General features: G+C 37.2%; 1 protein-coding gene across 5 annotated transcripts in view; it reads left to right on the top strand.

The window, feature by feature from the left end:
- Window positions 1-22347, top strand: part of LOC113109573 (A-kinase anchor protein 2-like) — a 97684-nt gene that overhangs the window by 47681 nt on the left and 27656 nt on the right. Inside the window, exon 1 of one of the 5 annotated variants that reach the window (XM_026273221.1) lies at window positions 3442-5325. The exons of the other annotated variants lie outside the window; for them this stretch is intronic. Coding sequence (XP_026129006.1) covers window positions 5314-5325 — 12 coding nt within the window. The 5' untranslated portion in view covers window positions 3442-5313. Of the gene's footprint in view, window positions 1-3441; window positions 5326-22347 lie in introns of those variants that run through there. 5 annotated transcript variants of the gene reach the window in all.

Below are 22347 nucleotides of genomic sequence, written 5' to 3'. Positions count from 1 at the left end.
CATCTGGCGTAAAACCAACACAGCATTTCATAAAAAGAACATCATACAAACACTCAATCATGGTGATGGCTGTGTGATGGTCTGGGGCTAATTTGCATCTTCGGGATCTGGACAACTTGCCGTAATTGATGGAACCATTTTTTACTGATCAAGTATCAAGTATTTATTTATGTTGGTTGATTGGTTGGTTGGTTGGATTGATTGAATTTGACCTGCACATGTTCTTGTCAAGTTCTGTGAGATTTCCCCTCGTGCCATTTGCTAATAACCAATTGCTTAAAGTTATTATATTGCGTAAGTCTTTGATATGTCGCTGAGAAGGAGGTATGTTGATTATCCAGACATGCATGAGGAAGACATTCTTCAGATGCCTTGAAGTCTTTTAACTTTTTCTCTAATGAGTCCACAGCGGGACATTGTAGCACAACTTAATTGTTCTAGAGAATGTTCAAAAAAAAAATGCCCTGGGCTTTCAATATTTCACTGTTGACCCCCTGCGTCTTTGTTTGCCAGAGTGGAAACAAAGGCAGGATGGGGGCCAGACTGAATAGGCGAGCCGTAACCCGAGCACAGCGCTCGACTCATTGTGACCAGTTCCTGATTGAGCTAGAACGAGAGAGAAACGTCCACGCTGCTCCAGTGCTGCTCTGCTCATTCATTATTCAGCGGGAGCGTGCCGAGCGCGAGAGACAGCGAGAGAAGTACAGTACAGAGAGAGAGAGAGAGATCAGACAACAGCACAAGCGCCCAATGCGTTAAAGCGCTCAATGTCAGAGTTGCTGCAGCATCTGAGAGCGATGCACAACACTGGCACAGTGACGGTTCCATCTTACAATCTACAGCTGAGGAACTGATAGACACTTGATGCTGTTCACTGGTGAGAGGTAACCTTCCTTTTTATATCATTAAGAACATGTGAATCATATCAGGATACAGAGACCATTCAGATAAACCTTGTACATCTTTTGTCTAAATATTCATCTGAGATCTGAAAGAGGCAAGTGCATTGGTCCCGATGTCCCTTGCAGCGTTTCACTGCATGTGTCCCAGTGCAGGTGACCTCTTCTTTAATTGCACCTGGTATACTGTAGGTGAAAATCAGTCTTGTGCGAATAAAATACAAGTGGAACGGCTAGAAAATCCATGCATTCATGTTCAAAGAACACAAAAAGTTGTGCGTGCCAAATGAGATCTGTAATGAATTACAATTTTGTTGCCACTGACCATGCATATTGCAGTTTAGCATCAGTTTGAGTGGCAGAGACTGTATTTGAGATGCTGTTAACAGACCGATGGGAGTGTATTGATTATAATGGAACTGAAATGTCATTTGAAGGTTTCTCAGAAATGCATGCTTGTTATCTAATCACTATTACAGTTTTTGCTCTGAATGGGCCTCTGGGAATTTTTATTATAATGTGTTAATCTGCTCATGTTGTGCTTGGAATACAAAGTGAAGTGAGGAGAAGCAGAGGTCATAGGCACATTCTTATTTGGTCAGCATTCCTGAGGCACTGTGATCCATGAGCAAAGCTTACGGTGCACCACAGGCTAGCACAGATGTCCTCCACTGATTCTGATTTGTTTTCGTGGGGAAGTATTGGAGAAACAAGAGAATAACAGATATTGCCAAGCAGTGCGAACACAGCAGCTTTCTATCAACAGAAAGCTGACATTACTGTACATTACTTGCTCATCAGTGAATCCTCTGCAGTGAATGGGTGCAATCAAAGTCCAAACAGCTGATTAAAAGAGCCTTATAAATAGCAGATGAAATTGTGTATAAATAGCAGATTTATTTATTTTATATTTTATATTTATACACAGAAATTGATATTGGTGTGCATACAATACACACGTGTTTGACATGCATATAATTCAAACTTTTTGCATGCTAATGATACTCACTTTGTTGGCTATGCATATGATACACATTTTGGCATACATATAATACACACTTACACCATTAAAGGTGCAATAGGTGATTATTTTCAGATTTTTTTTTTTGTTATGCTGGTTGAAAGTCTCTTCACATCCCTATAGCAATCATTAAGTTGAGTGGTCGAGATGTATTTATCTGTATTTATATATTCTGTGGAAGGCGTAGGACCAAGAAATGTACGTCCAATCAAAACACTCGGTCTGAGCATTTTAAATGGCTTTCCTATCTGCCTGTCAACACATGTATTTGCATACTTCTGCGCACCCTGTTTGCGCAGACAGGATACGTGATCAACACGTTCAGCGTTCACCTGAGTAGGTATTTACTTCACTTCGGAACATGGACTGGAATTGGGAACCGCTGATGTTGCCTATTGTAGTAGCTACTGTTGTCTCTGGTACACTGGTCTGTGAGCATAAATGCATTCAGGGGGCGTGGCTTTGGACAGTGATCGCAGGGAGGGTGGCGCAGTACCTTTCAGTGCTATCAGGCTAATGTTAGCATTTTCCAAGATTTCCTATCCCACCTTTAAACCAAGCAGCAACCTCCCACTCTCTCTCCTGAAGCCACCAAGGAAGTGACTTAAACTGTAATTTGTCAACTGTCCGCTAGAGGCTGGCTGCAAAAGGGAGTCAATCCCATAGACTCCCCAAGATAAAGCAGAAAAAAATATGTTTACAGCCTAGTTCAAAAAATGATTTTGGTCTATATAGCTATGCTATCTAGCTACCTTCATGACAACAAGGGGGGTGATTTTTTTGTTATAACTCATCCGTATAAATTATTTTAAGCCTTAAAGTGCTTCATAATTAGGGGGGTGGCCACCTGAGTGACAGGTGGGTTGCCACTGCTATCACAACCATCAAGTTGGGTGGGCGGGATTTCAGCAACCAGCTCCTGACTTTTTGCCAATTTTTTTCGAATATCAGAGAATGATGTGCGGTGACGCACTGCCAAGATGGCGACGTTCTGCTCCGCCCACTTTGAGCTTCAAAACCACTCTTCAGAAATCAATGGATGATGACACTACATCCATGTTTTTATATATTGGGTTATCCATACCACTCCAGTCCATCAATTAACATCTTGAGAAGATAAAAGCTTTTTGTTTATAATAAAAAAATAATAATAAACATCACCAGACATTTGTAACTTTGTTGCTAAAATATGAATCCATAGTATTGCTTTCTCCAGTGAAAATGTGGTCTGGTCTGAACCAGGAGAAAAATCTGCGCGGATTGAGCACAAGCCAAAACAGCTCTAAACAGATATGTGGATGGATTTTTATGTGAGAGACAACAGAAGATGGGTTTTTCAGTGAAGCAAGCAACATTACGGATCACAGACTCTATTTTGTGCAGAAGTGATGGTTTGAAGTCTTAATGATGAATTTGTTTCTTACAAACATGCAGCTTTTGGCTTCACAAGATGTTAATTGATGGACTGGAGTGGTGTGGAATACATTGGATTATTGCTTTGTTTTTATCAGCTGTTTGGACTCTCATTCTGACGGCACCCATTCACTACAGAAGATAATGAAAATTCACAATCATAAGGTATTCCACCAAATTCAGCATGTTAATGGTGTTAACTGCATTTGCATAGATGGTTGGCAAACTGTAGATTGTGGGTGATCTGTAGCTTTCAAAAGTTGAAAAGACGACAGACTTACTAGAAAATATGTAAAGGCTTAATTATTAACATTTCTTTGAGTCCAAACGTGATCAAAACTGATTATTTGATTATTTGTGACCATACAAAGATAGATTTTCAAAACAAAACTCATGATGTCATCATTACTCAGACACATGGTTTGGCCGTAGATTACACAACCACCATTCACACCAGTGTTTACTACGGATTATCCATCCATATCCTGTTGCTTGTAAATGATACAGGAATGCAGCTATCTGCACATAATCATCAACAGGTGAAGTGGTGTTGTGTTCTGACATTATATCTTAATGGGAAGTAGAAAGCATGCTAGTGGCCTGGCGATTTTCCTGCTGTGTAATGGAAGCGTTGTTGGATAGATGTGAGCCGAGGGGTATCGTTTACTCCATGCTTAGAAACCAGGACAGTCGAACCCATGGGGCATAGTCCACTTTGTTGTCCCTGTTGTAGTCTATGGACCTGAATTACGTTGTGTATGGAGCTTTTACCAAGAGTCCTACAATTATGGACCATTAACATGTAACTGGCATGACCATTAAGCTTCCAATTTAAATGTATTCATAGATTCTGTTTACCGTAATACAAAAAATTACAATATTGTTATATTTGCCTTTAATTTGTAATAGCTAATAGTTACAGTAACTTTATTCATAGGAATTACAAAAACTGAAATGAGAGCTGGGCATGTGGCACAAAATTCACACATATATGGGCTTCATAAAACTGTTTGTTAACCTTGCTAATCTTTTAACTTCTGTCATGGCCATTAGGCTGGTAAAACCCATAACTTTATGTAGTGTACACACAGAATAATCTATAAACATATAACCAGGCATTCATCTGTGTGATGTAGTTTCTCCTGTAAGGCTGTTGATTGATTTGTGGAATTGTTATTGATTAGTGAGGAATTTAGCATTGCATACCAAACTGCATGTGACCAGATTCCAAGAAGATGAGAAACTACAATACTGTGACCGGAGTGATGCAGAGAACATGGAAATAGCTTCTGACATAACCATTTGTGTCCATGTTGGAACAACCCATCCCATCTAGTCACCATGCAATATAACATATCATACAAAGTAGTTCATGCAATCTATGCGCCGTTTTCCAACTGCCACTATTTCATGATAACCAAGAGTTTTTTGTAAGGGATTTATTGCAGCTGCAACACATTTTGTGTCACATGGTAGAAAGACAGTCATATTGAATTGGAATTAAACATGATTTAAGTGAACAATGGCGCAATATTTCTTAATACACGAAATAAGACATAATTAAAAGACAAAATATCTGCAGTGTTGAATATTGATTCCAAATGAAGAATAGATTGGCAGCCCAGGACTTATTCACACCGTCTAAATAAAGCAGGGTAATCAGGAGCTGGAAATAGGATTGTGGGATGCGGTGATTATCTGTCTGTCGCACACTACGCTCACAGAAAAACCAGCGACACTATTTATTTCTCCCAGCTCTGCCTTTGCATCTGCATGAGAGAGCGCTGGTGTTCGGTGTGTTGAAGGCAGCCTGGGGCAGACAGCAGCTAATTGAGTCTGCCATGCTGACACTGATGCTGAAGCCGGGGCACAGTTAGGAGTTACATTCAGAAGTCAATAGGCGAAGGTGACGCTCGCACAAACGGGATTAATCTATATCTGCAACTGTTTTAACCAGGTCATGTCACACCGGGACTTTTAATGGCATTACAGGTAAGGGTCGCATTCATTTAGGATAAAATGTTGAAGATGGTAATTCCATAAAGTGAATATTTCCCTCTTTGCTGATTAAGATGAATACTTATGTAAGTAGTTTAATTGCATTAATTATACATAGTAATGCACTTTACAATGCAGTGTATGATCTCATTAATAATTGTAAACACAGCTGTAATACATTATAATACTTTTACACCAAGTATAATGCATTAAAATGCATGACACAATCTTTCAAATAGTATAATACATGTTGACTTTGTGCATAATTATTCATGAAAAGATTAAATGATGCATTACAACACATAATGCATGCCTTTATAATGCATATTGATGATGCCAAAGCTTTTCTCTGAACTTGACATGGTTTAACATGTAATGTTTTATGAATAAGCATTATAATTCATCAAATAGATTATACTTATTTATATTTATTATAGTATTTGTAAATGAATAATTAATAGGCAGTATCCTAATGGTCACAGAAACATTGTAAGAGCATTTTGGAGCATAGAAAGCTCCTGCAAACAGGACTACTCAATGCAATACTCTAATAAGCATAGTGCATACAAATATGTCAGTTGCTTTATCATTTTTTTTCTTGGTTGCTTTCTTATAATGCATTACGGATTTGAGTTTTCTGTGCAGGACTGATGCAATGCTGTTTTAGAATCTCTAGTGTAGCTTCTGAATGATACACAAATCAGTTCCAAATCAATTATTTATGGGATTCGGAATCAGTAACTCATTTGCTGGCTTTTCCCTATTTCAAATGTAGAATTGAGTTTAGAGTTGAATAAGTCTGACTCCCGGTGGTTGTATTCCAGTGAGTAAGAGAACTTCAAGTTGTTGGGAGTGCAGCAGACTCTGTTTTGGAAAAGTGCGATTTTTACACCAGTGTGTATATTGTTGATTGCGTGTGTTTACGTGAATACATCTGTGCGAACAGATGAGTGAAAGAACTTGAGTGTGTGCTCTGATTGAAATCTCATCAGGGCGCTTTCATTCACACCTGCCGTCCAGATCAGAGCAAAAATCATCCACAGCTGTTATTAGTGCTCGGATCTAAACCATAGCAGCAGATAATGAGTGAAAGGGGAGAGGTGCAGTGCACTGTGGCAATCTCCATTAGTTAGCATCAAAATTAAGCCTTCTATCAATGTTCCGTGACAAGCACAATGACAGCTAACAAACGAAGGCATATCTGTTCATTTTAGTGAATCTGTTGGTTTGAACTCGATTTGAGTCTCTGCATGGCATGTCTTTGTTTGACTTCATTTTATGTCACAATGTAATAACCTGGAGTGCCTCTTAAACAACAGGCTGTATTTTTGGAAGTTAACACCCACTTTGCATGAGCCAATCAAGTTCCTCCCTAGAGTTTTTCCAGTCGAATATGCTTTCACTTGACCATGTATTGGATTTTGAAAGTAAAACAGATTGCGAACGGCTTTTCATGTTGGTTTTAAAGGGGTTTGTTGTGCTAGGAGTGCACCATGCTGACTACAGCACATAAAACAGGCCAAAAGCACTGAATGTGCACTAATAAGAAACCTTCCTCCTCATACGACCCTCAGTTTGCACTTCTCAGTGAAGCTGAATCCAGTGTGCATAGTGGAAAATATTTGTGGTTTCTGTTTGTATTGCATCTATAATGCCTCATGTCAACAAAGCTGTTTTATATATGCTTTACACATTAACCGGCAGTAGTAAGTTTGTTTGCAGAGATGTGTGTGATGTCTATGAGTGGATGCTAATGCTGCGATTCTGAGCCGGGTTGTGTCTTTAGAATCTCATGCACAAAGTCTTTCTTTTCATGTCTCCCCAGCATTCAGCCTTTTGTTGAGCTGCCTGTTTATAAAGAGAGCGAGCGAGCGAGCGAGACCCATGTTGCCATGACTGTTGCCAGCGTAGAGTGCATCTAAGTGCGTTTCCCAGTTAAATCAACAGATCGGCAAGAAATGGTTTCATTTTGGATGATATTTTCGGCTTTTTTGGTAGGTGGATTGTTTTTATTTTTTAAATAGTCATATTAAGGAACACTTTTACAGTTTTTTTCAGTCGCTAACAAGCATTTGTCCAAGCAGTTGTCACATTTTCAAAACTCTAAACACAATTAGCACAGCATCTGTCTATTGTGGCCATACCATTCACACATTTCATGTCGTTTTCACACAGTATGGAGTCATTGAACACATTTCCACAATGCTTACATTTTCTGAACAGACAAGCTATACCTCCCAACAAAATTATGGATCGTTTTTGTAGTATTTACAAATGTTAACACACAACATCCCACAATAGCAAAAACAATGTTCCAAACCTTAGATACAGTATAAAAACCTCTGCTTCTGCAATGATATCAGTTCAAAAACAATTTATCTTAGCTGATTTATGTTGTGTAATTTGGGCAAACCACAACTGATTCCAATCTGGCTTAGACTCAATGGCAGGGGTTATTTTTTTCTATTACATTGACACTTATACAATACAGTTTTTCTCAGTCACTTTGGTGCATTTTTCAAAACAGAAATGAAATTCTCAAAACTACTTGTACAACCTCCACATCATCTAGCCATTTATACACATCATAAAACCAGTTTCTCATTCTTTTGAACAAGTTGCGATTGCTTTTGTACATTCATGCAATTGATTATGCATGTTTATCGGCAGTTTCCTACATTATCAGTTGCTCATGTCATGTTGCTCAAAATGTATTGCATAGTTTTCTGTGCAACAGTCTTACCCCCCAAAACATCTAGTCTTTAGTTCATCATATAAGTCATTAAATGCAAAATGGTTAATCTAGTTGTCAAAAACTGCCTAGCACACTTTTTATATTTATTTTTACACATTATTATTAGACTTTTTGTACATTTGGCATGAATTGTCCAAGTGAATCTTGACTTATGAAGAGAATGTATATGATAAACCAATGATAAACCCTTTCTCTGAAATAGCTCAAAGGTTCATCTCATGAATCTTCAGTTGAAAAGCTTATACTGTATAGACAGAGGACAACACAAGAGTTACACATTCTGAAAATGGACTTATTTTCATATTTGTGTCCATATTTGTTTTTCCTTTTCTATATCACAATGACATTGTAAAGGTTTTTTTTTTTTGGTCAGACTTTGTAAAAGTGTAACTGGGAATTCTATCCAGTCTCTTTCAGTCAATATCCCACATACAGTAATGTGTAAATGTGTACGTTTGAAATGGATATGGCATACATAAGCATATGGCATATTGTTCAATACAGTAGTTTACATCAGATCATCCCTCCAGAGTAAACTGTTATATTGACAACATGACTAAGCAATTTGACTGTCTTATCCGTACACTATGACACAAGGACTTGTCATTCTGATGGCACTGATATGTTCATTGACACAGATATTTACTTTTGAGAGATGAACTAAGGATTTTGAGCAGGAGACTGGCTTTTGCAGGTAATCCATGGTGTTTTGCTATTTGTACGGGTTGTTTTGAGAAATGCACTTTATGTTTTGCAAATTGTGAGTTTGATTCAAGAAATGTACCAAAGCGACTGAGAAAAACTGTAAAAGGAGGACTTTGAAGAGTGATATTTTTGGAAACAGAAACAGAAAAAGACAAACACTGTAATGTATGGACGAGGAAGAGTAAGAGCAAGGGGCCCAGTGAGAGGAGCAGGAGCAGTGAGAGATGCAGTGAAAGGAGCAGTGAGAGGAGCAGGAGCAGTGAGAGATGCAGGAGCAGTGAGAGATGCAGTGAGAGGAGCAGTGAGAGGAGCAGGAGCAGTGAGAGATGCAGTGAGAGAAGCAGGAGCAGTGAGAGGAGCAGTGAGAGGAGCAGGAGCAGTGAGAGGAGCAGGAGCAGTGAGAGATGCAGTGAGAGAAGCAGGAGCAGTGAGAGGAGCAGTGAGAGGAGCAGTGAGAGGAGCAGTGAGAGGAGCAGGAGCAGTGAGAGGAGCAGGAGCAGTGAGAGATGCAGTGAGAGAAGCAGGAGCAGTGAGAGGAGCAGTGAGAGGAGCAGTGAGAGATGCAGTGAGAGATGCAGGAGCAGTGAGAGGAGCAGTGAGAGGAGCAGTGAGAGGAGCAGTGAGAGGAGCAGTGAGAGAAGCAGGAGCAGTGAGAGGAGCAGTGAGAGGAGCAGGAGCAGTGAGAGGAGCAGGAGCAGTGAGAGATGCAGTGAGAGGAGCAGTGAGAGGAGCAGGAGCAGTGAGAGATGCAGTGAGAGAAGCAGGAGCAGTGAGAGGAGCAGTGAGAGGAGCAGTGAGAGGAGCAGTGAGAGGAGCAGTGAGAGGAGCAGGAGCAGTGAGAGGAGCAGGAGCAGTGAGAGATGCAGTGAGAGGAGCAGTGAGAGGAGCAGGAGCAGTGAGAGATGCAGTGAGAGAAGCAGGAGCAGTGAGAGGAGCAGTGAGAGGAGCAGTGAGAGGAGCAGTGAGAGATGCAGTGAGAGATGCAGGAGCAGTGAGAGGAGCAGTGAGAGGAGCAGTGAGAGGAGCAGTGAGAGAAGCAGGAGCAGTGAGAGGAGCAGTGAGAGGAGCAGTGAGAGGAGCAGTGAGAGAAGCAGGAGCAGTGAGAGGAGCAGTGAGGGGAGCAGGAGCAGTGAGAGGAGCAGTGAGAGAAGCAGGAGCAGTGAGAGGAGCAGGAGCAGTGAGAGAAGCAGGAGCAGTGAGAGGAGCAGGAGCAGTGAGAGGAGCAGGAGCAGTGAGAGGAGCAGGAGCAGTGAGAGAAGCAGGAGCAGTGAGAGGAGCAGTGAGAGGAGCAGTGAGAGAAGCAGGAGCAGTGAGAGGAGCAGTGAGGGGAGCAGGAGCAGTGAGAGGAGCAGTGAGAGAAGCAGGAGCAGTGAGAGGAGCAGTGAAAGGAGAGGAGCAGTGAGAGATTGTTTTTATTTTACCCCCCCCCCCCCCCCCCCTTTTTTTATCTGGGCTTTTTGCTGTTGTTGTTTTTTGTTCAGAATGCTCTTATGTGTTTCATGGATATTTTGTTCACTGTAAGCAATACTGTCAAACCTTTTCTGTTCTATCATACCGTGTTTCTACTGTACCTCCTGCAGTAAACAGTAAAGGAAAAAAATAGCTTTTTACTGGAATGCTTTTGAATGTGAACATTACTGTACATTTGGACATACAGTTCCTAACCAAGAAATTTAGTGTAAAACAATGAATTGCATGTTTTGCATGCAAATACCTGTAAAAGTGAAACATAAAAGTCTATGCAGTTTTTGTAATGTCAACAATAGCCAGTATTTTGAAACCTGGTGTACTTTGATTGACTGCATGTACCTTTTAAACAAGTGTTATTCTTTGACAGAATAATTTAATTTTGAGTCAGATTTCCAGTGTTTTGGTAAAGTTGGTGTGTGCAGAGAAAGATGTGTTCTATTTTGAAATGAAGACTTAGTATATATTTAACAAAATGTGTTTTTGAGAAGAAAATTATCCATTTGGCCAATTGTGTTTTGTAGGTGTTTGTCTGTGTTAAGAGTTTAGAAAAAGTATCTGAAGTATGGTTAAGCGCTTGTTAGCGATTGAAAAAAACTGTAATGCAGATCTGTAGCCAGTTAGACTTTTGGTGCCTTTGAGATGCAAATTTTTGTGTGTTTTTTGTCGTTTTTGTTGTTCTTTTGTTTTGTTTTGTTTTACATTTACGTTCTCTGTAGATCCCACCTTCTCACACACCACGATTGGTTGATTATGTACAATACCTGCATGTTATTGGTCAAACTACTTTGGATGTTTTGTAGGCAATATAGAAACCCTGGCCAAGGTGTGTCCTGTATAAATGGCACATATGTACACTCTAACTATGACCTAGTTAGTTTGTTGTTAAGTTTAGCATGGATAAATCAGCAAAGATTAGATTAAACAGACTTTCAGATAGTCAGGAATGCACAGATTGCATTAACAGCGAAAATAGATTAAGTAAACGTCTCAGTTTAGTTTCAGTGGCCTGGAGATATGAACCGTATACTTAAAATATCACCACTTAAAAGAAAAATATGCTATTTTCTGGGCTTTACTTAAGCCTGAGGAGCTGATAAGCTTCACGTTTTGCTAGTATGTCTTCAAGACTGACAAAGCATCTACAAATGCTTTTCTATGGGCTTTTCATTCCAATTTATAGGTCTCTTTTTTATTAATCTCTTTTTTTTTCTCTTGGAAAAAAATCTCCAAGAAAGAAAACCTGAGCACTAGACCATCAGTAACCTTCAGCCCATAACCAGGCATAGACATAATAACTACAGTCCTGTCTGAATCATCAAATGACCTGACACAGGTCTCCTGTTAATAATTCTAACTTCATAAATTAGTGCATTTAAAGTTTTACTGTATTATGAGAAGTCTATGATTGTTTGCTATGAGCTCATGTTTTGATATTGTGCTCACTCAGCAACATAAGCAATAAGAGAAATATTAATTAAGGGAAACCAAAAATGACCTGGAAAACCTGGCCAGCAAACATCTGGGAAAAGAACAACATTATCCAAATCCTCTTCTCTGAAAGAAGCCAAATAGCTATCATTAACTCCAAGGCTCTCTCCAAGCCAAATAGTTTTAAATGTAATGGCACGAATATGGCGCTTTTTCCTTTGGCCCTTGAGTTGTTCAGGGTTTGTCCTTGGAATGGTTTTGGGTTTTTCCTGTCTGGCTTGACCTCTCACATTGTGCTGAAAGCACAAACAAATCAGCTGCTTCCTCCCGTCGAAGTCTGTCATGGAGTTAAAAGACAGCTGCTTTCAGTAATGTCTGAGGAATAACCGGAAAATGAGAAAATTCCTGCAGCTGCACTGCACAGTATTTTTTAACCAGCAGTGTACCTGTCAGGAAACTGTTTATTGAATATGAAATGGTGAATGTTGTGGGGAAATCATTCCTGTTGATAGCAAGCTAGCTAGGGGAGAATTGCCCTGAATAGGATTGAAACTGAAAGGACTCTTGCGGTTAGATTCCTGGAAAAAGACAGAAAGTGTGTCAGCTTCGCTGCGTGAATCTGGGTTGCATTTGGCAAGGACGAGCCAACTGGTGCAGGACAGACATACAGAACGATCTCTGCTGCCAGTCAGATACGCCAGAGGAATGGACCTTCCCGATCTTTCTTGCATCATTACACGGGTGATCTGCAAAGAACTAGCAATATAGAAATGATGAGATGTTTAGGCTTATTGTTTTGTGAAGGCTTGAATGGATGGTTAAAATTCTTACCGGTTCAATTGAAGAGACTGTTGGAAATAAACTCCGTTTGCAACCCATTTAATTTCGGAATGACAAAAATTGTAGGGCGGAGCTTGGTTTTATCACATCGGGAAGAGAGTGTGTTAGTGCCCACCCACTTTTTCAGTGGCTTTCGTTTCAGAAGTATTTTTCCCGTTAATTTTCACACTGGGATTTTTTTAGTCTCTGTTAAAGCCATGAACCAAACCAGCCAGCTACGAGGAGAACAACAAAATTACAATCTTCAAATTGACACAAAAACATATTTGAAAATTCGATAAAAACACAGATATACAAAACTGTGTGAAAAATATCTTTCGTGACTGAAAGAACAATAATCCCACGATGCAACACAAAAACTTTTTTTATTGAAAAAGGAGTGTATATATATATATATATATATATATATATATATATATATATATATATATATATATATATATATATACAAATATTTAGTTATTTTTAGAGTGTAGAGAGGATGCATTGATAATATTATCCACCATGAAAGTGTTAAAGTGCCCCTATTATGGGTAATTAAAGGTTCGTATTTTTGTTTTCGGAGTCCCCAACATGCATGCAAGGTCAAAAAACACTTTAATTTTCTTATAATATGCATTTCTTTTTACCTGATTTGCTCAACAACTCCCAGCGATTCACTTAAAGGGGGGGTGAAATGCTATTTCATGCATACTGAGTTTTTTACACTGTTAAAGAGTTGGATTCCCATGCTAAACATGGACAAAGTTTCAAAAATTAAGTTGAACGTTTGAAGGAGTATTTTTGTTCCCAAAAAACTCCTTCCGGTTTGTCACAAGTTTCTGAAAGTTTTTTTCGAGTATGGCTCTGTGTGACGTTAGATGGAGCGTAATTTCCTTATATGGGTCCTGAGGCACTTCTCCCGGAAGAGCGCGCTCCCGTATAGCAGAGCACTGAGAGCACAACAGACTTCACTGATCAGAGCGAGAGCGTCGCGAAATGTCACAAAAGGAGTGTGTTTTTGGTTGCCAGGGCAAGACAACCCTGCACAGATTACCAAAAGAGAAACAGCATTAAGAGACCAGTGGATGGAGTTTATTTTTACAGAGCATCAACGGAGTTGTGCAAGTGTTTGTGTTTGTTCCCTGCATTTCGAAGATGCTTGTTTTACAAACAAGTCCCAGTTTGACGCCGGATTTGCGTATCGTTTATTTCTTAAGGATGATGCAATCCCAACGAAAAAGGGTCACGATCGTGTGTTGGAACCGCAGGCGGTGAGTAAAACTGCTTCAAATATCTCTGCATCCTTGTTAGTGCGTCCGCCTCCCATGCCAGAGGCGACCCGGGTTCGAGCCCCGCTCGGAGCGAGTCGTTGCTGCTGCTGCTCTCGTTCAGTTTCAGCCTCGGGATCTGATTCTGGATCATAAATAAACGGCTGAATCTGACTGTAAGCCATGGTTTGTTTTGGATGATGTGTTTTTCCTCACGGTAATGTCACAGCTTCCAAACGCTCTCAACGCAAAAGCCTACTGGCGCTCGTGATTCTTTAGCTCCGCCCACACGTCACGCCTCCAGCCGGTCGTGTTTTTTTTTTTCTGGTACAGACTATCTTTCTCTTATGAATATAATAAAACTAAAGACTTTTTGGAGTTATGAAGGATGCAGTACTACTCTATAGGTACTCAAGATTAACAGGATATTGAGTGAAAACGAGCATTTCACCCCCCCTTTAACGATTAATTTTTCCAAACTCCTTCTTTGCATGATGCTCCTCTCCTTTTCCATTTCATATACATATATATATATATATATATATATATATATATACAGAATTTTCATTACTACCAGAGCATCCATTATAAAGTAAAGATTGTTTACATATTGACTTAATATAACCTAGTATTGCTCTGTTCAGTAAGGCAGTGCTGTAGGGATCAACTGCGTCAAGAATGACATCAATGACTTTGGGGCTTTCTGCGGTTCTGTTCAAAAGTTCCTGAATGAAGAGCACTTTGACTCGCATAATTGACGTTTTATTCTTTGTCATTATTTTGTCCTTCATTTTGAGAGAGTTATCGAGTGCACTTATACAACAGCTTCAAGAGCAAATGGAGAGAAGAAAATGACGGCTCTCACCTATCAGATAGGAGAGCCATATAATTGGTTCTGATGTTAAGCTCATTTTCAGATGAAAAGCCCTCGGGGATGACTTTACTTGGATAGGCGCTGCTATAATCGGCAGTAGAGAGGAATGTTACTCTCTGTGCATACGCTTCTGATTTTATTTGTTTTTTCCAAATGAACGTTGAGGAGGTCTCTGGCCATAATTAAGGAGGAATAAACATCGAATGAAAGAATGTGAGAGCACTGATTGCTGTTTTATTGTGTAGTCTAGTGAATCAAGGAACCTTTATAAGTATGTTGAAATACACAGCACCTTGGCAGGTCCTCTGCCTCACTTTGGAAAAAAGCCCAAAGGTAAGACCTTTTTATTTTAGAGCTTAACATGGACTTGGCGCTGTACCTCCAGTTTTGTAGTCTTTGAAGTTTTTTTGAGGAGCAAGGATCAGCTGAGGGTTGTCTGATGCTGTGATTGTTGAGACGATTGCAAATGAGTTCAATTGTGGATGAGGAAGCTTTGCAACATTTAGAACAATTTTACATTGAATGAGTAATATGTAAAGACAAAAATAGTGTTAATAGCTTGTTGAAAATGATCACTGAACAAACTTGTTCTGCATTCTGGCTGTAAGATCTTTATAGCAAAAATGTTTGGCACTGCTGTCTAGTATCATTGTGTTATGAGCAACACCAATGACATTTTTCAATGCATTCAAGTCAAATAGATGAACAAAACATGTCATGATGTTCATCATGTATCACTCTTGTCTATTTTAGTTGAGATCACAATAACATTTAGACATATAATTAAGTTGAAAATGCAGCCTAGCTGTTTCTTTTTCTAGAGAAATTGTCCATAAAACAAAGCAGGGTTTACCACATCACAGCTCTGCCTGCAACCTGGATGCCAAATTTAGAGTAGAGGATGTGCTCTATTTCTCTTCTCCCGCTGGGCTTGGAAAGCAGGTTAACCAAGAGTTTGAGGGCCACACTGGAAATGCCATGCTTAGAAGTTCACTCTAAGACTAGCCTTATCGAGCTGTATACAGGTGCTGGTCATATAATTAGAATATCATCAAAACGTTGATTTATTTCACTAATGCCATTCAAAAAGTGAAACTTGTATATTATATTCATTCATTACACACAGACAGATATATTTCAAATGTTTATTTATTTTCATTTTGATGATTATAACTGACAACTAAGGAAAATCCCAAATTCTGTATCTCAGAAAATTAGAATATTGAGAAAAGGTTTAATGTTGAAGACACCTGGTGCCACACTCTAATCAGCTAATTAACTCAAAACACCTGCAAAAGCCTTTAAATGGTCTCTCAGTCTAGTTCTGTAGGCTACACAATCATGGGGAAGACTGCTAACCTGACAGTTGTCCAAAAAACGACCATTGACACAAAAGGTCATTGCAAAAGAGGCTGGCTGGCTGTTCACAGAGCTCTGTGTCCAAGCACATTAAATAGAGAAGAGAAGCGAAGGAAAAGATGTGGTAGAAAAAAGTGTACAAGCAATAGGGATAAGCACACCCTGGAGAGGTGGGGGAGATTCACAAAGAGTGGACTGCAGCTGGAGTCAATGCTTCAAGAACCACTACGCACAAACGTATGCAAGACATTCAGCTGTCGCTTTCCTCATGTCAAGACACTCATGAACAACAGACAGCGTCAGAAGCATCTTGCCTGGGCTACAGACAAAAAGGACTGGACTGCTGCTGAGTGGTCCAAAGTTATGTATTTTGATGAAAGTAAATTTTGCAATCAGGGTCCCAGAGTCTGGAGGAAGAGAGGAGAGGCACACAATCCATGTTGCTTGAGGTCCAGGGTAAAGTGGACTACAGAGAAAAAAAAGTGTTACTTTGAATTATTTCTACATTTTATTCAGCGGAGCTTCTAAATGCAGACTTTATTCTTAGGTGTGCAGGTTTTTGGTCTAATAAGTAATATCTGAATTTAATAGGAGAAATTTCTGATCATCTAATCTTTTATATCCTTAACACATTCTGTTCAAATAGATAATTTAGAAATAGAATGATATGAAAAAATGTATCTGATATATATAGCTGGGTATAATCAGCATAACAATGGAAAATTAACCCTTGTTTTCTAATAATATTTTTTAAGGGGCTGGATGTACAGTATACTGAGAAAAGCAGAGGGCCTAAAACAGATCCTTGAGGCACTCCATACTTTACTGGCATTAACTTATAATAATTGTATACTTACAATATATAACTTATAATTCCTTATTTACAAAGATACTATGTAAATGGTCAGACAAGTGGGATCTAAACCATCCTGAGGCTTTTCCCTGAATGCTAGTATAATTTTGTAGTCAGTCTAAGAGTATGTCATGAATAATTAATTTATTATTCTCAATGAATATTATTCTCAATGAATTATTCTTATCTTTTATTAAAAATACATCAAATTGTGTTTGTGTGTGTGTATGATAACTTGTATGATTAGAAACTAGGTGTTTAGGTTGTCTAGGTTATAGCCACTGAATGAATTTTACTTGTTTAAAGTTTGGTGTGGTTGAGAAGATTTTAGAATACAATTAGAATTATTGGCCTATCTCTAATAGGTTGGTTTAAGTCAGTTATGCTCCCTTGACCTTTATTCCATGATGTCTGGGCAAGCCTGTGAGGTGTATAAGTGTCAGTGTACGGACATCCCCTGAGTAATGGACATAAGCCATTAAGCCACTGTAATTCAGCTTTCACTAACTGGGGTTGGTGCCATTTTTAATGGCCTTTAAGCCAGGTTAATTTGAGGACAGTAAGCTGTTTTCCAATCAGCTCTACTAGTTGTAAGTACTAAGGCTAATTGAAACAGTTCAACGAGTTTCACAAAACCATACTTGTTTTTGTTGAGGGTGTTGATTTTCCCATTTTACCCTTGGGTTTGGCTGACAATATCCAGATGACCCTCTTCCAAATGTCTTCCCATAGATTAGAGGTCATATTTTAGGCAGGGCGGTGACAGGGTGTTAAGCACAGTGTCCTGGGTTTTATTGTCTTCCTCACCTCCTTGTCTCTAAATACATTGTTGTTTCAGTCTACAGGGTCTACAGGGATCTGATCTTCTTGGTTTCAAACCAGCTCCTCTGAAAGCTGAATTAATTTTGTCCTTTCTACAAGGCACACATATACAAAGTATATAAAGAAAAAAGAAAATAAAATAAATTATAATACCCGTTAAATTAAATAATCATTAACCACCTTGTTTTTAAACATTTTCTTGAATTTACAAAGTGAATTACACAATTTTAATTCCGTATGCAAATTATTCCAAAGATTAACCCCTTTGACAGATATGCATCTATTTTTTGTATTAGTTCTAACCCTTATTTTTTTTTTAAACATATGCATTCCTCTTATTCCATACTGACTTTCTCTTATTTCAAACAGCCTCTGGATACAGTTTGGAAGCAAATTATTGTAGACTTTATACATTGTCTGTACAGTGTAGAAATTTACTAGATCAAAAATTTTTAAAGCATTTAAGTTACTAAACAATTGATTAGTTGGCTCGTGATAGTCAACATGCTTTATAATCCTTATTGCTCTTTTTTGTAACATATATATTGGATTTACATTGGTTTTATATGCATGTCCCCAAACCTCCACACAATATATCATGTATGGAACTATGAGCGCACAATACAAAATATATAATGAATTTTCATTCAGAATATGTTTAGTTTTATGTAATATTGCAATGGATTGTGACATTTTTCTTTTTACATAATTAATATGTGGTTTCCAACTTAATTTATGATCTATTATAACACCTAGAAATGTATTTTCATATACTCTATCTATTTCCTCATTGTTAATCCTAATTTTAACTTTATTAATACTCTTTCGATTACCAAATATTATGAACTTTGTTTTACTTAAATTCAATGACAATCTATTATCATCAAACCATTTTTTTAAGATCATCAATTCAATTTCCACTGTATTCAGAAGCTGTTCCAAATTTTTCCCTGAACAATATAAATGAGTGTCATCAGCAAACAAAACCATTTTTAATATTTTTGACACTTGACAAATATCATTTATATACAGTACAAACATTATGGGGCCTAACACCGAGCCCTGTGGAACACCACAAGTTACTTTCATTAAATCTGATCTAACATCATTTATTTGGACAAATTGATATCTGTCATCAAGGTAACTTTTTAACCAAAAATAGGCTTTGCCTCTTATACCATATCTTTCCAGTTTCCTCATTAATCGACCATGATCAATAGTGTCAAAAGCTTTTTTTAAATCCAGGAAGACCCCCACAGTATATTCATTATTATCCATTGAAGTGGAAATCTCTTCAACCATTTCCATCACTGCCATTGAAGTTGACCTATTTGCTCTAAAACCATACTGATGTTCACTCAATAGTTTATGTTTGTCTATGAAGTTGTCTAGCCTACACACAAATAGTTTTTCCAAAATTTTTGAGAACTGGGAAAGCAGAGAAATTGGTCTGTAATTGGAAAAAAGATGTCTATCACCGCTTTTAAAGATAGGAATAATTTTAGCTATTTTCATTTTATTTGGAAATATACCTGTTAAAAATGATTGATTACAAATATATGTAAATGGTTTTACTATATATTCTATGATATTTTTTAATAATGACATGTCAATATCATTACAATCAGTTGATTTTTTATTCTTACAATTATTAACAATATCAAGTATTTCCATTTCATGAGTTCCCCTAATAAATATTGAATGGATATTACTAGGGATATCTACTTCATCTGGCCTTTCCTCATTTCTCTGCTCCACAATCTCTTGTGCTAACTTATAACCAACATTTACAAAATACTCATTAAATGTATTGACAATGTCATACACTTTATTTATAATTCCTGATTCATAATTTACAAAATAATTAGGGTAATCTACTTTTCCTCTATTTGTTTTTATTATACTATTAAGTACTTCCCCTGTTTTTTTAGTATTACTCTTATACTTGTTCAATAATGTATGATAATAGTCCTTTTTACTAATTCTTATAATACTTACTAATTTATTTTTATAAATTTTATAATTATTTTCAGCTTGTTTTGTCATTGTTGTAATAAATTTCCTGTATAATGCATTCTTCTTTTTACATGCCTTCTCTATTCCATTTGTAATCCATGGTTTGTCCACATTTTTTCGCTTCCTTACAAACTTCTTGAAAAAACAATGTTTTTCATATTTTTCAATCAGTATGGTTAAAAAAGCATCATAGGCTCTATTAGGATCTTCATTTTCATAAACCTCACTCCAATTAAGTTTCTTTAAATCCTCCCCAAGAGCAGCAATGGCTTCTGGTGTTCTATGTCGAATCATTTTAACATTGTTTGTCCTTTTTTCATTTGGTTTTGTAAAAAATCTTTGAAAGATCGCAAAAACTGGGAGATGATCAGTCACATCATTTATAAATAATCCTCCTACAGTTTCCCCTCCAATTTCATTTGTATATATATTATCAATTAGTGTAGCAGTGTCTGATGTTATTCTACTTGGTTTTGTAATCACCGGAAATATACCCTTACTATACATTGTATCAATAAAATCAGATGTTCTTTTATGTCCATTTGGATTTAACAAATCAATGTTAAAATCTCCACATATAATTTGTAACTTGTTCTCATTCCATTTATTTAACACACCTACTAATCTATTCATAAATGTATCAATACATGTTCCTGGTGTTCTACACACAACTAATTATTATATTTTTAGATCTTTCAAAGTCGATTTCTATGGTTAAGCATTCCAGAATGTTTTCTATAGTCCATGACATACTTTTAATCAAACTACATTTTAACCCTGTGTCAACATATAAAGCAACTCCTCCTCCTTTTTTGTTAACTCTGTTAATCGTCAACAAATTATATCCATCCAATTCTACATCTTGTGCTTTCTCATTATCAAGCCAAGTCTCTGACAGAGCAATCACATCAAATTTATTAAACTTGCTCAAAAAATCCTTAATTTGTACGAAGTTTTTATAGAGACTTCTACTATTATTTATTAATTATTAATTATTATTTTGATAATGTAACAATTAAAAATGTATATAACTGAAACATCATAATAATATCAATGCTTTTAGATGCTCAAACATGCAGAAAAAAATACATTTTGTACCTTTAAATGTTACGCACAAATATCTATGCATACAAACAATGACACTAATCTGATTTGAACCAGTAATAAAGGAGTTATTAATGTTTCCTGAAAACATGAAAAAGTTGTTAATAGTAAAAGCACATGTATTTATGAATTGCTAAACATTTATGCCTAATGTGTTTGTAAACATTTTAGGAACACTTATTATTAATGCAAATCATGTCAACTAAAGGTAGAAGTTGAAGGTGTCCTGAACACATTGATCGATTTGACCTCAATTCTACAGCTTTCTTTAAAAAGCTACAAAGCATTTTTCTCTCATGTAAACTGACGGACATTTAATCAGGCTTTGTTTTTGTCATTCCCACTTCCATTCATGGACAGTCCTGGATCTTTAAGGTTCTGCAAGCTCTTGAGGTGCAACTGTGAGGTTAATCTCAGTAGTTTCTGTTGCATTGTGGAGGCATTGAGTAAGACTGTTTACAACAGCCTTCTGAGAATAGTTTAAAAAGATTTATTTTTTCGGTCCTCGAACTATAAATAAGATAGTAATGGCTATTATGAGTGGCTTTGAATTGCTTTTATGTCTGAGGTTGGAATGAATGTTGTCATTTAATAGTATATTAGCCTCACTCTAGGAGGTCTGTTATATCTGAAGAGAGCTGCCATTTATCTTGACTGCCATTTGCAGTATCTGACAGCTGTTTGGCAGGCACATGAAACCTGAAATGACCTGTATGTTGCCAACTTTCCTAACTGACACTCAGTTTTGTGCATGTATTTGAAAGGATTTTAGGCTTAGCTGGTGTTGGAAAGTAATTAAGAGCATTTAATTTGATCTTTGACCTACTGACTTTTATTTCATAATTTTAATTTAGTATTCCATAATTTCACAATATTATAATGTCTTTTTATGTCAATTTCAGCTTTTGTTTCAAATAGTATCTTATAGTTTACACATTTCTGTGACTTTCAACTTTTTAGTTACAGCTTAGAATATCCTGATTAATATTTCTTGCAAGATTTCATTACTTTTCATTTCAAGAATATGATAGTATTTTATGCCTTACTTTGACTTTTCATATTGTCATTTTGCTTTTCATCTCACAAATCTAATTAGTATTCCAGAATTTTGACTTTTGTCATTGCGACATTTCATCTCAAATTTGACCTAATTCGACTTTTATGTCAGTTTAAACTTTTTTATATTATAAATATGAAAAATAATGTTACCTTTTTATCATAATTGTAACTTCAAGACTTAGAATCATATAAAATATGATATTGTAATAATCATATATGACCCTTAAGTGTGAATATCTTAAGTGTCAATTTTTCGAAATGATGTATGATTTATTAGGATAGGACAATATTTGGCAGAGATGCAACTATTTGAAAATCTGGATTTTGAGGGTGCCAAAAAAATCTAAATATTGGTGCCGGCACCTGTCAAGGGGGGCGCGAGCATCAGTAAATTCAGACATTCCCTTGAGGATTCATGAATATAAGTTCTATCTTAAAAGTTCTTAATCTTAAAAAGTTACCAAATCGTTAGCCATCCACT

Source organism: Carassius auratus, chromosome 10 (assembly GCF_003368295.1).
Source record: "Carassius auratus strain Wakin chromosome 10, ASM336829v1, whole genome shotgun sequence".
NCBI lineage: Eukaryota > Metazoa > Chordata > Actinopteri > Cypriniformes > Cyprinidae > Carassius > Carassius auratus.
Note: the sequence above shows the minus strand (reverse complement) of the source record. Positions and strands in the feature narration are given on the sequence as shown.